This window comes from Pterocles gutturalis, unplaced genomic scaffold, assembly GCF_000699245.1.
Source record: "Pterocles gutturalis isolate BGI_N339 unplaced genomic scaffold, ASM69924v1 scaffold16739, whole genome shotgun sequence".
NCBI classification, from domain to species: Eukaryota; Metazoa; Chordata; class Aves; order Pterocliformes; family Pteroclidae; genus Pterocles; species Pterocles gutturalis.
In genome coordinates, this window is record NW_010136088.1 from 19,197 (window position 1) to 35,257 (window position 16,061).

A 16,061-nucleotide genomic window follows, 5' to 3' on the forward strand; every position below is an offset into this window, starting at 1 on the left:
TGTCACCTTCCATGTAATGAAATGGTTGTTAATCGTTATGAAATCCAAGGAGAGGCTGGTGGCCCTGTTTTGCACAGATTACAGCAGCAGGTCGCCAAGGTTGCCGCTTCCTTTGTTGTCAGACCTAGCAAAGACTGTTCTCATTATTTTGCTCAATTGTCCTAATTTTCTCATATCTTTATGTAATATGAGACGGAGGAGAATAACAAAACAAAACCACTGGCATTCCCCTAAGGAATGCTTTGATTCTGTAACAAACATCTTTGTGCAAAAGTCAAAGCTGGTTAGTGGCAATATCTGTGTTCTCTTATTTAGTATTAAATGAGATGAAAAATGCTTCACATTGAATGTACAGGGGATCACAGAAGAGTTTGTAAGTGTTGGCTGGGCAAACAGTGTGTTACTGCCCTGCTAGGCACACGGTTATCTAACTTCTTCAGTCTCCTAGTGCAATGTTGCTGTGAGCCCACACTTTGGGTTCGGAGAAGTGTCTACAAGTGTCTGAATGATAACAGGCTTATACTCAGTTCTGAGGTCAGTGACATTGTGGTGTGGAGAATCAGATCTTTTAGATGTCCAATTTGAGGTCTCGCAATTGAGAATAGGGCCTGTGCTTGTAGTAGAGCAGACTTCACCTTATCCAGATCTGCACCTTTTAACACCTGGTTTTGGAATGAGAAAGGAAGACACTTCTGGGAGGGTGTTTGAATATGGATATTAAGGATAATATTTAATTCTTTGATGGTAGCAGGGATGCTTTCTCTTCTGTGTGACATGCTGTACTCTGAAAGCTGTTTTATAAGGTTACCATTTGCTTTCTTATCAGTATGTGTTTGTTTTTGTTTTTTTTTTTTTCTCCTTTAGTATTCCTTTCAGGACGAAGTCCAGAAGAAACCATTGCCCACTGCTGCCTCCCAGTGTTGTAAGTTAGATTTTATTCTCAATATTTTTCTCCTCTCTCAGTGTACTTTATTTCCTTCTCTGTTTAGTTATCAAGCAATGGTACATCTGAACAATATTTTCCTGTTAGAATTACTTAAGTCTCTGTGAAGCCAGTAACTTTTGTCAGTTAAGAAAAACTGTGCTCCTCAAAATGTCTAAATCTTCTGATGCTAGAAAGTGAAATCAGAGATTGAGTCTTTAATCTGTTTGTGTCCTTGTGTCTGTTAGGAACACAAAATGTGTTCAAAGTCGCCTAGATCATCAGACCTGTGCAATAACGCAAGTCAGAAAATGCTGAGTTTTTTCATATAAATAAGTCATGCTATTATCTGTTTAAACATCATGTGTTGAATATTATTTTTGTGTATTTTTAATTAAATTTTAAGAGAGGAGAATAGATGGAGACAGGTACTGCCGGTAGTCTTTTAAAATGCACCAGAGGTTTGTGTACTTGATGGCTAATTTCTTTGATATTACTTCTAAATGCTGTGTTGATAGATGAAAACTATTTTTACTAATTTCTGCTTATCTCATCTTGCATTTTTTATGCTTCTGAAAACATGGATGGAAAAGTAACCTAGGACATACTGTATCTGATCATCTGCAAAATTAGATTTCTGAAACACTGCTTTTAACGTACAATATATGAAAGCTCAGTGATGTCCCTTATGAATGTCTTATCTACTTTTGGCAACAACATTAATAAAATTCAAGTCTCATAATTTAAACAAATCTTCTATCCTCTACTTCAAATCCTGTAAGACATGCATATAACACTTTGCAGGCTGTTTTTTCATTAGGCTGATTATAGAATCTCTACAAAACTGTTAACATTAGGAAAGTTAATTACTGTTTAACTTTTTCGAGTAGAATTAATGTATCTGTATCCTGTTACTATGTTATCTTAAAACTATCTTCAGCAAAACGTGGACATTAAACCAATTGTCTAGGAAATCTCAATGTGTTGTGTGGCTGGAAGATGTCCAAAGTTATATGAAAGTATTCTAGCAGTGGTACCCTAGGTAACACCAATTGTGTCCTCCTTTTTTTTAAAAAGAATGTATGTAAAGAATAAAGCACTTTTTTGTTTGCTTTTAAGTAGTCTGAAGGGTACAATTGATTTGTAAAGCCTACAATTGAGAAACCTTGTTGGAGAAACTGATATTTGACTAAATCATAGTAGCACAGTAAGCAGAACCTCTAATGTCAAAAGGTCAAAGAAAAACAGTTTGGTGTGAAGTGTCCAAGAAATGAATGTGTTATTTGCTGAAATTACTCTCCTGGCTATGTGCCCTGGACTTTGCTTTTGTTCAAGAGAGGCTGGTTTGATTGACTTTTCTAGGTATTGGGATATATGGGGAAATTAGGAGGAATGCTTCTGTGTAGGGAGAGTAGCTGCACCTGTTCCCATAGCATGGTGGTTTTGCATCCTTAAGCTTTTGGAGCTGGTTTCTTCCCCAGAGGACCAAATCAGCTCTTGCAAATAGACATGGTAAAGAGTAGAACTGCAGCTGCCCTTTTCGTGTTGTCTGTTAACAGCCTGCATCTTGTTAGAAAGTGACCTTTTACAATAATTAATTCAAGGGCCCTGGTTTGAACAATTAATATCACATAAACATTAATTTAATCATTCATGGGATTAAAACAGTCTTTAGAATTGATGTTAAATATTTAATAGTAGTATGTTGTTAATGTATTTAAGAATTTTGTAGTAAATCAATAAAGCTTGTGTCACTACATGTACTTATGCATATCTACTGCCTGCAAGTATCCAACATCTATGAATATCTAATGACTTACATGGACAAATATAAAATAGACATTTAATGTAGAAATACTTTGGAAAAATGAACTCTGCTTGCATCAATCTGTGCAAAAGAATCGTAAGCTTGCCTGAATGTGGGATAGTCCTTTGGAAATCAAGAATACACCCCCCAACATGCATTGATTGTGTCTCTGTTGAAAGCTGACCTGACCTTTGCATATGACGCAGGTGCTTAGACCCCCTTTTACATAAGAGCATGGTGGGTGTCCTTTACTAACCTAAAACCCATTGAGTACGGAGTGTTCTTACTTACCATATGGGTAAATAATTGATAGATATATTTTTAGATACAATAAAAATATCCTCAAGAGCATTTGTAAGACTCATCCACTTTTCCATCGTGATGTGCTGAATGAGGTGTGATTGCTGCTTGGAGCAGGACACGATCAGCTGGACAAAAGGACTAGGTATCTAGAAGGAGCAAAAAACCTCCTGAGTGTGAGTAGGTTTTACCCCATAAGAATATCTTCCTGAACTCTAAAAAATATGAAGTTATCTTAAAACCTGATGCACTATAGAGCAAAAGTGCATCAAGACAATCCATACAGCTTGCATTTCAAGATATAATGATATAACTACACATGCCACTGTTGTCCTACTTAGACCTCTTGCAGGTCTCAGAAGATTCTTCTGGCTTCTTTTATCTATCTAGGAAAAAATCATACTCTAGCAGGCAGGGTCAGGTTCACTAAATAGAGAAGTACATGTCCTTACATGTTAAAATCTGATTACACTTCTCCCTTGTTCTTCTTCTGAATTTTCCATGTGTCTGTTTCCTTTCTCAAACCACCTTTTCTCATGGTTGTTTCCCCATCTCCTGCAGGGAATGATATTCTGTCAGGGACATAACAGAGGAGGGAGAGGGAGAGCAGGGTGAAGCAGTATGTAAGAGAAGGGAGCTAGGCCATGTCTGAAAGCCAACATCTCATCTATGAGGGTGCGTTTTTACCTCTGGTCATGCATGGGCTGCTGCCTTGGCATGGTACAATGGGAAATCTCAGCCCATACCAGGTGGTCTAATTTTTCTGGATATTATGGAGCTTTCGGGCCCATTTTCACACTCTCAAATGTTGCTTTGTTCTTAAGAGAGTCTGACCCATGATTTCTGAGGTAATGCAGGATTTGGGCTTCCTCTACCTTTTCTTAAATGAAGCTGGTGTGTCAGGTCTTGTACATGTGGTCTCTTCTAAGCCCTACTGATTTTGGCATTTCCTCCTTCTTCCTTCATCGTACTGCTTCATTTTTACTTCCCAACTTCTGTGCTTCCGTATAAGCAAAGCACTATAGTGCCCATGGATCCAGGGTTTTTTTGCATTTCTATTAAATGTAATCATAATTCTTAATTACCTGACACCTCGTTGTTGGGTAACTGAAGCATCCTCATATTGTCTTTTACCCTTTTTTGAATTTTCTTTGTATGCTCAAGATCATTTCTGGCAACATAAAAATCCATTATAATCCTTAAGTGAGTCACTCTGTCAGTATTATAAATGCAGCTCTGGCTTGAATCAGACAGTATGCAAACTGGGATGCGAAAGTTATTCTGTATCTTTGTGGAAAATATTTGAGTCTTAGTTAATATCAGGTACTGTAAATATTGCCCTATACCTTTTGTCAGGGAGTTTACAAATCTGAAAGAGAGCAGGTTTGTTCAGTATGATTCTCAGAAAAGATGAATAGTGCCACGAATCAGCCAGTTATGTCTGTCCTCTTATTTTTGACTGATAACCTTTCTGAGAATGCTTTATCCTCTCTTCTCTGCATATATGTTTTTCTTCCACTTCCTTGAGTCTGTGGTGTTGCTCTTTTCACAGTAAGACCCTGATAGACCACAGCACAACATAGTTATGTCTTGCATGTCTTTTGCTCTGTGAAATCCCTGTCTACCAGGCCTGTGGGGTTTTTTTATTGTGGGTTTTGTTGGGTTTGTGAGGGATTTTTTTTTTTTTTTCAGAAGAAGGTAAGTTTTTTGCTTGGCTCTGGATTGTAGATTATTGAAACATGGGAAAAAATAACTTTACTGATACACTGTTATACTAGCAAAAAGAACAAATGTTAGCCTGTGCTTGGTCTGGCAGTAGATCAGAGAGAAAGGAGCAATGCAACAGCTGCTCCAGGAGAATAAGAAGGAACTCTAAATGATGTCTGGAATATGTGTGTGTGTGTGTATGTGCACACACATGCAGGAAAAAAAATACTACCAATTTCATTGTAGGTATGTAAGCAGCCTTTTAACTGCTTAAAAGCTGGCAAAACATTTTATGTGCTTTACAGGAATAGGTGTCATTTGATGCTAGATCAATTTGTTGTGTTGACCCTTCTTTCCCACTAATATTTGAAGAAATCTATTTCTGCAAAACGTGTAAGGCAAAATTCTCTTACTATCTACACATTCACTGCTATTTCAAAAATACAAAAAGATGATGACTTTGAGAGGTTTAATTCCTGATGCCCGTTAGTTCTCTTTTTAGGAGCTCAAATTCTACTGATGCATCAGGAAGGCTTGTACATTCCTCTGCATAGACTGACTCCAGTGCTGAAATTATGGTGCCTTCCATGGCACTGATGAGGAGCTTCGTCTGCTAAAAAGCCGGATAACTGCAATTCCCTGCCCCGACTCCCCAGAAGGCCCTGATAACATCCACACTGATTTTGTGTTTCGAGTGCTGCACTGTGGACACTGGCATCTTTATGCTGCCATTAATGTGCCATTGGGTTGGGGCTATCAAACCCTGCTGCTAGGATTTCCACAGTACAGGTAGTAAAGTTCTAGCAGAAGCGGTGGCACTGAGTGCACAGGTCTGGGCAGGCTATGGGTCCAAGGCTCTTGCTTGAAGAACTGGTTGTCAGGATTTGCCCTGCAGCCTGTTTTCATGCAATGAAGTCATTGCCATCCAAAGTTACACATGCGCTCATTTGAACGTGCTCTCCTGTGCTGTTGTTGAATCCTGTGGTTTATTTTAGTCAAAGAAGATGTTGGCTGCCATCCACCAGTGTTCAACTGGGTGCACTGACCCTGTGGAAGCAAATGCCCTGAAACAACATCCTATTAAGAGAATGGTTTTTTTTTTGTCTGGTAACACTATATTAAAAAAATGGTCTGCTATACCAGGCTCTCAAGGCTAGGCAGCATCAAAATGCTTTTAAGGAGGCCACAACTTGACCGTCTTAATTGTTGATGGAGATGTATGATCTGTAATAGTGCCGTGACAGGCAGCATAGTCGGCTGCAATTGCTGAGAGGTGATACTGCCCTCCTTGTTGTAGAGACGTATGATATACGTCTGGATTCTTCTTTTTTTTTTCTTTTTTTTTTTTTTTTTTTTTTTTTTTTTTTCTTTTTTCCCCCCTGGTTACCAGCCTGCTTCTGCATTTAGAAACAACAGAGGTCAGCAGCTACCTACGGTATCTCCAGACCAGGCCAGTTTGGGAAGAGTAAGGAAGAGGTCAATGATTATTTTACCCTTCTCCAGGGTAGGTGACACTAAAGATCCTGCTGCAGTCACTGAAAAGCTGCACTCACAGTAAAACTACTAGCCACAGTGCAGACAGTAAGCCCTAAAATAGTCCTCAAAAATGTTCAGTATTAAGTGTAAGTCAAAACAGGACACATGAATGACTTTATTTTTTCCTTCTTTTCTTTTTTTAATTAAGCTGGGCAGAAGAAAAAGTACTCTTGTAGTGAAACCATTGTATGAGCTGTTTTGTGATAGCTCTCTGATGGCCTGGGAAAGCAAGTTTCCTGGCCTCTCTGCTTCTGAGTGACTGACAGCTCCTGTTCTTCTTTGTTTAGGTTAAATCCTGTCTGCCAGAATTGTTTTCTTGTGGCTTTGCGGTACTTGCTGCCCGGGCTGGCTGAAGGTCTGCTCAAGGGAATGCGGATTCAAGGTCTTGCTCTAAAATGTCTGTCAGCGTTTTTAGGATAAAGGTGCTACTTCAGGACTGGATACATCTAAGGAAAAGTACTCAGGAAGTAGAAGCTAAAAATGAAAATACTGGCTATATTAAAGATTATATAGTAACAAAGTTTGACTTATTGCTGAACTCTAGAGAGGAACAGATCTGTGGCTTTGCTACTGATCCTCTACTTTGTTAGTTGCTTTCCTAGAGTACGTGCTGTATCCTGAAAGGTGTTGACAAGGAAATAAAGCTTTGACTTTTAAATAAGCCCCATACCTAAAGCTTTTCCTGAAATGCTGAACACTGCTAATACTGACATGTTTCTCTGTAAGCAGTGATCAAAAAAAGTAAATGCTTGGTTAATCACTCCAGGTTTCATAATTGTTTAGTCCTCTTCACGAATGCTTCTTTTTTCTGCTGGGGATTTTTTTAAGGCCTTTGAAACTTTATTAGTCATCCTTTAATGTCATAGCAATAATAGCAAATTAATTTGAATTTTGTTTCCACAGTGGAATAGAACCTTTTTAAACATTAAAGATTTTAAACTGATAGAAAAATTATTATTCAGGTTTTGCACACAATCCATAAATGTGTCCCTGAGCAATGAGGCTTGCACTGAAAGTCCAAGATGGAAAATCAGAAGAAAAAAATCTTATCTGAGCTGCTGTATGACATTATATTTCTTTTTGCTGTTATGTGTATAGGTAATGTTAGGTGGTCCATTGTAGTCCAAAATAGTATCTCATGAGGACTACGTAAAACTTTTGTTGGTTCTTGTGTTAACACCTCTTAGCCAAATAGTCTGCGTGACTTGGTAGCCCAGAAATTTATAAGACGAGACAGCTGTGTTAGGTGTGAGTGCAGTGATAGAAAAATTACAGTTTTTCCATTGTGGATAAAATTTAGTGTCACTCTGCTTGATTCCTTTTACTATAGTTATTAATGAGTTGCACAAGCTTGAAATAACTTAGTGGATACTCAGTGATTTGATGGCGATCCAAGCTCTGCTTAAATTCTCAGACATCAGTCTGATTTTGTTCAGCCATAACAAAGGTGGTCAGAAGGGGTATTTCATTTAGTGAAATAAAATGCTCAAAAATTTCAGCATAAGCTGAATGCTAACCTAGAGTAAAATGTGGTGAAAAAGAGGGGAGTACTGAGCAAGGAGAGTACTCTAGCATCATACTCTAGTGCCTGTCCTTGTCTCTGTCAGCTGCTAGCTTGTTTCCCTCTTGTGCTTTCTCATCTCCTTTTGTGCAGAGGTCTTAGCCCTCAGCGGTGATGTTCCAGAACTGAATTGAAAAAGGTGGTACTTGATACGAAACCTTCTTGGTCATCCCACTTACTGAAAGCTTGATTTCATTCTAAAAAGCTATTCAAAGTTTGTTTTGTGTTTTAGAAGCTTATTCCAGTAAAATACCATGTTTGATTTTTGGGAAGTGTACTGAATACTGGAAGGATGTATGTTTTTGTGGAATCTGAGATCTGTGTCCACTGTGTTGAGGGTTAGCCAGGGGAAAAGGGGATTTATTAAACCTAGAAGAAAGAACTGACCAGGACCTTCCCAACTCTGCTAGTATTCTATAAATCGTACTTTATCAGCAGCAAATATAGTATAATTTCCTGAGCTTAGTTTACTTCTATAAACTTGTTTAGATGCTCTGTCTTTGCTCAGCGTGGGATATAACAGGAGGATTAAATAATTTATCAACATGACTGTAAGCAGTGGACAGAAGTAAATGACAATGTTCTGATGGGGATAGTACGTTCCAGCCACTCTCAGGGACTTGTAAACAGAAATGAAGCCAAATGGCATACAGGCAATCAAATTAGACTACTTTAAAAACTTGGAATATTCTGTTTTTTCTACAGTGTCCCTGCTGATCCAGGCTTGACAGTAAGTGGGGAGGAGGAGTTCCTCCTTGAATAGTTGCATAATTGAGACACAGAACAAGCATATGTTATGTTCAGCTAACTGTAGGAACTTAGATGTGGTTTATAAAATGTGTTAACAACAAGAATGTTGTAGCATCCAAGGCACCAGGCTGCTGGCATCACTTAGTCCTTAATTGAAGGTTTATATGAAACCTCATTTTTTTAAGTACTGAAACTTATGAATACAAAATAATGTGATAACCGAGGCACACACTGTTGGTGTTTAAGAGCAGAGTAACTAGTCTGACTTGTCTGTATCATCTATTCCAGTGTTAATGTATGTTGTTGTTGTTGTTGTATGTTTTCAGGATTACAACTTTCCATTTTCTTTATGTGTGGACTTCTTGATGTTTTCAATTCAAGTTTGTACAGGCTTAAATTAGTTCCCAAAGGTGATCTGGAAGTGTTTTTTTCTTAAAATGAGGTCATGCACATTATTTTTATGAAGCAGAAAAACAACTTGAAAAGGCTAAAAAGAAATTCTGTTTTCGTTAACCTTCAGAATATCAAGACTGTCAGCCCAGGTCTTTCTTCTGTGATTATGCTGAAGGACTGAGATATATACTGTTAACTGCTGAATCTTAAATGAAGCAGCATATGTGGTGAATCTTTAATAAATTCATCTTTTATCCAAAATGTTAGATGCTGAAGTGAAGTGGGTGTTAGTAAAAACAAACAAAAGTGGAGTTTTGAGATTCTGGCTGAAAATCCCTTACTCTCTCTTATTGCATCTCTTTCTGTTTGCTCCTGCAGTGTTGTCTTCCCAGTTAGTCTTCAGTTGTAATGTGCCCTGGTTAGCCAAGACCCAAATTGTCAATGTGAGAAAACTTGGTGGGCAAGGAGCTGGTGTCTAGAGGCACCTGCTCTTCTCTCCACCCTGCTCTGCTATCTGTGGATCCTGGCAGGCTTCTGATGCATCTGGGTACATCTTCGTCTTGCCAGCATGGCTGGCTCGCATGCATTGTCCAAATGGTGGCTTGTTGCACTTGCTGCTGTGAACCAGAGAAGCAGCTTTTGTGATGTCTTAGACTGTAGTCTGTTGGTGCTCAATTCTATGGACTTCAGTTTTTCTCACTTGTTAAGGTCTGTAAACAGGAAAAAAGTTTTTATTTGTTATTCCTGTAGACAGGAGAGTAATAACCCATTTATACCCATGAAAACTGCATGTGTTCACTGTAGTTTTAAATGTGGTTCTTTCTAAATCAACGCGGTAAGTACTTAGTCAGAGTGGCTTCATTTAATGACCAAAGCAAACACGTGTTACTTTTTTTCTCTAACTACTCCTGTAGGAGTGGGAAGGGAATGACTTACCTTTGAAGCTCTTCTAGGTAATAGAAGTGCCACTTAAATTTGACCTATGGCTGTGCCTGTTCAAAGCACAACATGTGTGTGAGAACCTAGAGTCTGGGAACCCTGCAAGTACTGAGATGTATCTGGGGAACTGCATTGCTTTGTAAAACCTTTTTGTCTGAGAAGGAAGCAACAGCCTGGTTGTAGCTTTGACACACAATTAGTTCCCAGATAAGGAGGGAGGATTAAACTCTGGCTTCCTTTTTGTTTTTAATTTTTTTCCTTTTCTTGGGGTAGTCCACATCTGTGTGTGTGTTGGTTTGGGTTTTTGGTTTTTTTTCCTGCTCACTTTTTTTTCCCCATAGAATTGAAATGTCACCAGAGTCTTCCTGTAGTGCATGTGCATAGAGCCTAAAGCCTTGGGAAGCCAACTTACTCACCAGCACGACTTATTGCTCAGCTAGTCTTGTGGTAGATTTTTAAGACAAATATTTTTTTCAGAACTATTTGTTTTTTAATTTTAGCTAAAATCAAGAACTAACCCATTCTAACTTTATTAATGAGGGTGAGGGAGGGGATTTGTTCAATCCTCTGAGTTATCTCCTTGCCAGAAACATATGCCTGGCTGGTAGCTAGAGATGAGGCTGGTAGCCAGGACAGAAAGCTCTCACTTGTTCTCTGCCTGCATGTGGAGGTTTTGTTTATTGCCTGCTGCACTTACGCATCAACACTCCTGTAAACTTCACTTTCAGAGTGTTTTTCACACACCATCTTCTAGAAGTGCTGGCTCTGGAGCTTTTCTTGGAGTTGAAAGTTGTGTGCATGCTTCCAAGGTGCTTTCAGGGTTGTATGTAGTAATTTGTTGCCTCCATCATATTCAGTATGTATGACCTTGGGGTGAAAACATGAGTATTGATAAGTAATAACTTAGCTGTCTTACCAACTTGCAGTTTAGCTTTAGCATGATTTTTTTTGTCACCTTTAATTTTAACGGAGAGATATTTGCTTACTGTTGTAGAATTAACTTGTGACTGTTTGCATCCTTAGGATGCTGTGAGAGCTCTAAATTTTTTTTTTTTACTTGTATATCTAGCTAAGAAAGTACTCTTCACTTAATGCTAGTTTACATGCGCACAGTTTTTCACACTACTAAATCTAGTGTGGTGCTTTCACTGCTGAGTTACCTTTGTTCTAGAAAGGGTGCAGAAGTGGAAATGGAAGAAACTTTTGCCACTCGACTTGCGGAGTTTAGCCTAGAATCAGATACTGGTCTTAACTGGACTCTGGTTTCTGGGACATTCTGTCTATAATCCTGATAATGTGTGTACTAGGAAATAACAGTGTTTAACTGCTCTTGCTAAGTAGTGTATTGATAAGTATTTTGTCTATTTGTGTAAATAAATGTATGATTGCTTAATAATTCCTAGAGTTTATAGTGATCTTAATTTTCAGAATATCTTATAAACAAACTGGTCAGCGAAGAGTAAGCCCCACAATAAATTTAATGTTGTATTTATGAGGAAAAAAATTATCTTACATTTTCAAGCTTGCAGTCTCTAAGGCTTTTTAAATACATGACAAGTGTGCTTGTGGTTTTGTTTTTCTAAGCGTTCTTTTTTCCATTCCTATTCTTTGCTGCCATTGTTGTTACATGCAGGCAACTGGAGTTATTTCGGATGGGGAGAGCAGCTGAGTACGTAACAGTTTGATTTCTTGCAAGTTTTCTGATCCTATAGTGATGCAGCATGATTCAGTACAAAGAAAGTGGAAATATTCATGCATATAGGAAGTCTGTTCCGTTGTATTTTGTTTTACGTTCACTGAATCTTCATATTTGCGTGGATGGCTGTCCATTTTTTCACTGTTTACTTTGTTTTGGACATGTTTTAAATTATTTGCTTGTGCCTTCTAGTGGAATTAGAGGATAAGATTGCGGAATTGGACTATTACTCTTCTCCTGTAATGGTGATTCTGTTTTTCTGCTTATATATGTCTTTTGTGTTGGTCTTCATACCCATGTAAACCCACATCAATGTTTGGAATAACTGAAAAACACAAGCGAAGCTGTAGTGATTGTTCTACTAAGGTGTAAAGATATGCTGGAAGTGATCACAGAAATTCCAAATACTACAGATAGGAACAAATCTGAAAGCAGAAGTGGCTGGTGCACACCAGTGTGACAGAAGGGTTGTAGGTATTGTAGCATATTCAAGCTCAGTGAGACAGTATCATGGCAAAAGTGGTAGGGCTTTTCTTTAACTAGTGCTTATTAGCCTTGGAAAGATAAAACTCAGATACTGCAGCTGCCTGTGATAGAGCTAATGCCTGTACCTGAAGATTGCTGTAATACCTTGTGTAGAGGCTGCAGGGTTTTTGTTGATTTTTACAGAAAATGTGCGTGAGACATCTTCACTTTTTGGAAGTCCTTCAAGTTCTAACAGGCAAGGCTTTTGCTCAAGATACAGTGCATGTCTTCTGCTGCCTGGAGGACCTGTAAAGATTCATCCATCTGCGTAGAAATGAAGAGCGAGGATGTTGCTGAGGGGAGCATGCAAAGAAAGGCCAATGTGACTGCTGTCAGTAGGGAGGAGATTCTGCCTGGTGCTTTCCCATTTTTGACATAATGGATTTTGGAGTGGACACTTACTGCAGCCACGTAACTTAAGTCTAATGTCCCACTAATGTTACAGTGCATTTCAGACGTGGACTTGTTCCACATTTTCAGAAGTCTTCCACCAGTAACTTCCCAGTTTCTCCTCCCACAATGTATTTTGTCCTCCTTGTTCTCCTGTCTTGGCTCAAACCATAAGTTCTTTTGGCATCAACAGTGTTGACCAACTTCCTCGTGCTGTCACTGTTGTATGTCTCAAAGGTGTGATAGGGTAACTGAGAATTAATTGAACTTTTGTATAAAGCTATTTGGGACACTAATCTTTGTTTTAGTAGTATTTTGTTCTCCAATTTTGTGTGTTTTGGAGGGAAATGGGGTGCTTAGGCATTGGTCAGTCAGAGATTTAGAAGGGTTGTGCAGAAGGTGTTTTTCCTGTTTATCTGGAGCATTGGTGTTTGGTGTTTTTTATTTTAAAAGCTACTTGTATTTATGGAGCTCCCCTCATCCCTCCCTCTGTCCCTCTCTCTACATCATCCTTCCTGTGCAGTCCTCTTTGAAATCATGCCAGCATCCTCATAGGCAGGCTTGGGCCAGTTTCCAAGAGAGCTCCATTAGCTTGACCATGTAATGAAAAATATTCTTTTAATTGTAAACTTACAACAGCAAGTGAGAAGGAAGCAGCAGAAACAGCACGTTGGTAGCTGGAAGAGTTTATCCTGATGAGAGTTTCTTGCAAGAGGAGTGCTGCAGCCCAGAGCCTTGCTAGTGGGGCAGAGGGCACTTTAGAAAAGAGGTACCTTGTGCTGCTGTTCTGGTTTCCTTTTACAAAAGGGAAAGACTTAAAGAAGTAGGGAAGATGTTCAAGTCAGTCTTTGCACTTCAGATTGTTAGTCCAATTCCTGACTGTTGAGTGTTTCAGCAGCAGAAAGTATTTTGAAGTGGGAAAAACAAGGTTATGAAAGCTCTTAAACTCAAGGCTGAATATTGCTAACTTGCTGTCTTAAAGTTACGCAAATTTGTGATGTATTTTTAAGTGGTTAGGGCAATAGGATGGACTAATGACCTGCAAAGATGCACTTAAATAATTTCTCAAAACCTGTGATTTTTTTAGCACGGAGAGCCTCAAAAAAATGCCCTTGTTTCCTTTTGAGGTTTTTTTTTTCCTCCTTGTTTCCTCAATAGTCCTCTTTAAACCATTATGCATTTTTGTTATAAGATTTCAGGAAGTGTACATGATTGTCACAAGTGACTGATGGTTTGGTAGACAATGGAGTATTGGGTTCTGAGACTTAAGGAAAGAAGTTGTTGGCAGCTATCATGAAAAGCAATTTAGATGGACGAAGGTTTGGGAAGGTGAGTTGCAAAGAATCTGGTGTGGAGCTGGCAGAGATGTCTTCTGGACTTGGACTCAAAGTCATTCCTTCAGTTAGTAGACCTTATTTCTGCCATTATAAAAATAGAAAAAAGCTGTGAAAAGCTTGGTGGCTTATTTTGGAGAAGTAGTAGTGATTTTGAGATACAGAACCTTACATGAATCTCCTTCTTCCTGAGTACCTGAGTGTGCTGCGCTTACTGATTTTGTCTAAGTTTTTGCTCAAGTTTGTGGAGGATAACTAAGCTTAGGGACTGGACCCCAGCTCAGTGGCTGATGACGCATCATTCTAGAAAAGCAGGAGGCAATTTCAACAGAATGCAAGCTTTTGAGAGGAGTTCCTGCTGTGCATTGGGACCTTAAAACAACAAAACACTTCAGAAAGTGTATTCATCCAGCCACCTGTAATAATTTTGCTGTTAGCTTTCCTTCCTGTCCTGAACCTTGACGTAAAGAAAGTTGCCAGAGGTTAAATGGGACTAGTAGAGTTGGTGTGACAGGACTGTGCAAAGTGGTTTTGAGGTCGGTATATTAAAAACCATGTGTGTTCTGCCCTGCAGCAGTGTTGTAATAACTTCGGTAGGCAGGAGCAGGGAGGAATAACAGGGTTTCCAGGAGGCAGTTTGTTTCAGAGAAGCTATCTTCTTTCTTGATTTATTTTTTTTCCCCACTCTTTGTAAAATCCTACTGCGTGATGTGACTGTCCAATAGGTTTTCTTCTTATTCTGTGCCTATATGCATGAATATTCAATTATTAAACATGAACAGCATGCTTCTGTCCTGTCCTTCAGCCTTACTTCCCACTCTCTACACAGTGGGTCCAGCAACAAAGAAGGAGTTTTCATCCCTTGAGACCTCTTTGGTACATGTGAAATTTCTCAAACTAGCGTAAAATGATTACTGTCTTTCTATTTTTATTGTTATGTATCTTGTTATTAATTGACCTTGGTCTCTGAATATCAATTAAGCTACAACTTTCCTTATAGAAGACTTGGTGTATCATCTGTTTGAAGACGATAGTGCTTGAATTTCTCACTTCATGTGTGTTGTGAGGGATATTTTGCTGAAACATGGGCTGTAATGCCTGACCTCTCCTTTTGAAGGGATGCTGCATCCCCAAAGCTGCTTCTGCAAGTTCTTGTCAGTCTCTTGCTTAAATAAAATTTAAGTGTCAGGTATGTTAATGAATGGGATCATCCCATGTGCAGGCATTTCATAGTATACTTTCTTGCAAAGGTGATGTGCACTGTAAGCCACACGTGGGCCAGGCTTCGGTGCTTTTAGTCAGGCTGAGCAATGTCTTTATGTAGCAGAAGCGTTCACAAATTAAGTGAGATTGCTCATAGGGTAGGTGCAGTTCACCATGAATAAGAGTTTCTGGAGCTGGCCCTTATTTATGAGTCAGTTGAGGATTTCTGCTTGGTATTAATTAGCATCTATGGATGCTGCAGGTGCATGGCATATATATCAGAGCAACAATGTGTTCCTGCCTCATTGACGTTTGTGGTAGCTGGAGGCTTGCATCCTTTAAACGTACCATTGAGGAGGCATTTTGTGTCACAACCTCTAAGAGACTTCCTCATGCTAAACACCACTAAGGACTGGGATAAATTCTGGTGCCACCTGTTCTAAACATATATGCTGTAAATGTCTGATTAACATTTAAGCTAATCAGCTATTTTTAGATGTTGCTTAGAGATACTGTGATTCATATGGGAAATCTTAGTTTGATAGTGTAGAGGTGAGATGCAATGACTAGTTAACAAACCCAGATAGTGCTTCAGCAACAGTCTGATCAGGGAACTCGGAAATCTCTGAGCCCATCAGCTGGGCAGAGTTGCTGACCCAGAGAAGCTATGTCCTGCTTCCTGATAACTATGTGTGAGTCTTTGTGTGCCCTGATACTAAATTTATCCCAGTTCTAGCGAGTTGCTGGATTCACTACTTTTTTTGACCCAGATAATTTTGACTACTGATTCATATTTATTATTATGCTGTTGTGGTGAGATAAATTGTTTATCCCTGAAGCTGTTGGTCTGGTGTCTTTTACCAGATCCTGAACCTGTAACTCAGTTGGGCTGTCTTGGTCCTCCACAAGTGTTCATAATGATTATGCTGGAAGAACTTTGCATCATAGCAGAGTCATTTAGGGTTTACCTTAAATGGGAGTTACATCTGATGGGAAGA

The 16,061-nt window shown here is 39.0% G+C and overlaps 1 protein-coding gene across 1 annotated transcript in view; it reads left to right on the top strand.

The window, feature by feature from the left end:
• LOC104468152 (protein unc-13 homolog B-like) overlaps positions 1–16,061 on the top strand; it is a gene marked incomplete at both ends in the record, with an annotated part of 119,899 nt that overhangs the window by 17,834 nt on the left and 86,004 nt on the right. The window contains one exon of the mRNA XM_010082181.1: positions 865–922. Within this exon, the coding sequence (XP_010080483.1) occupies positions 865–922 (58 nt within the window). The remainder of the gene's footprint in view (positions 1–864; positions 923–16,061) is intronic.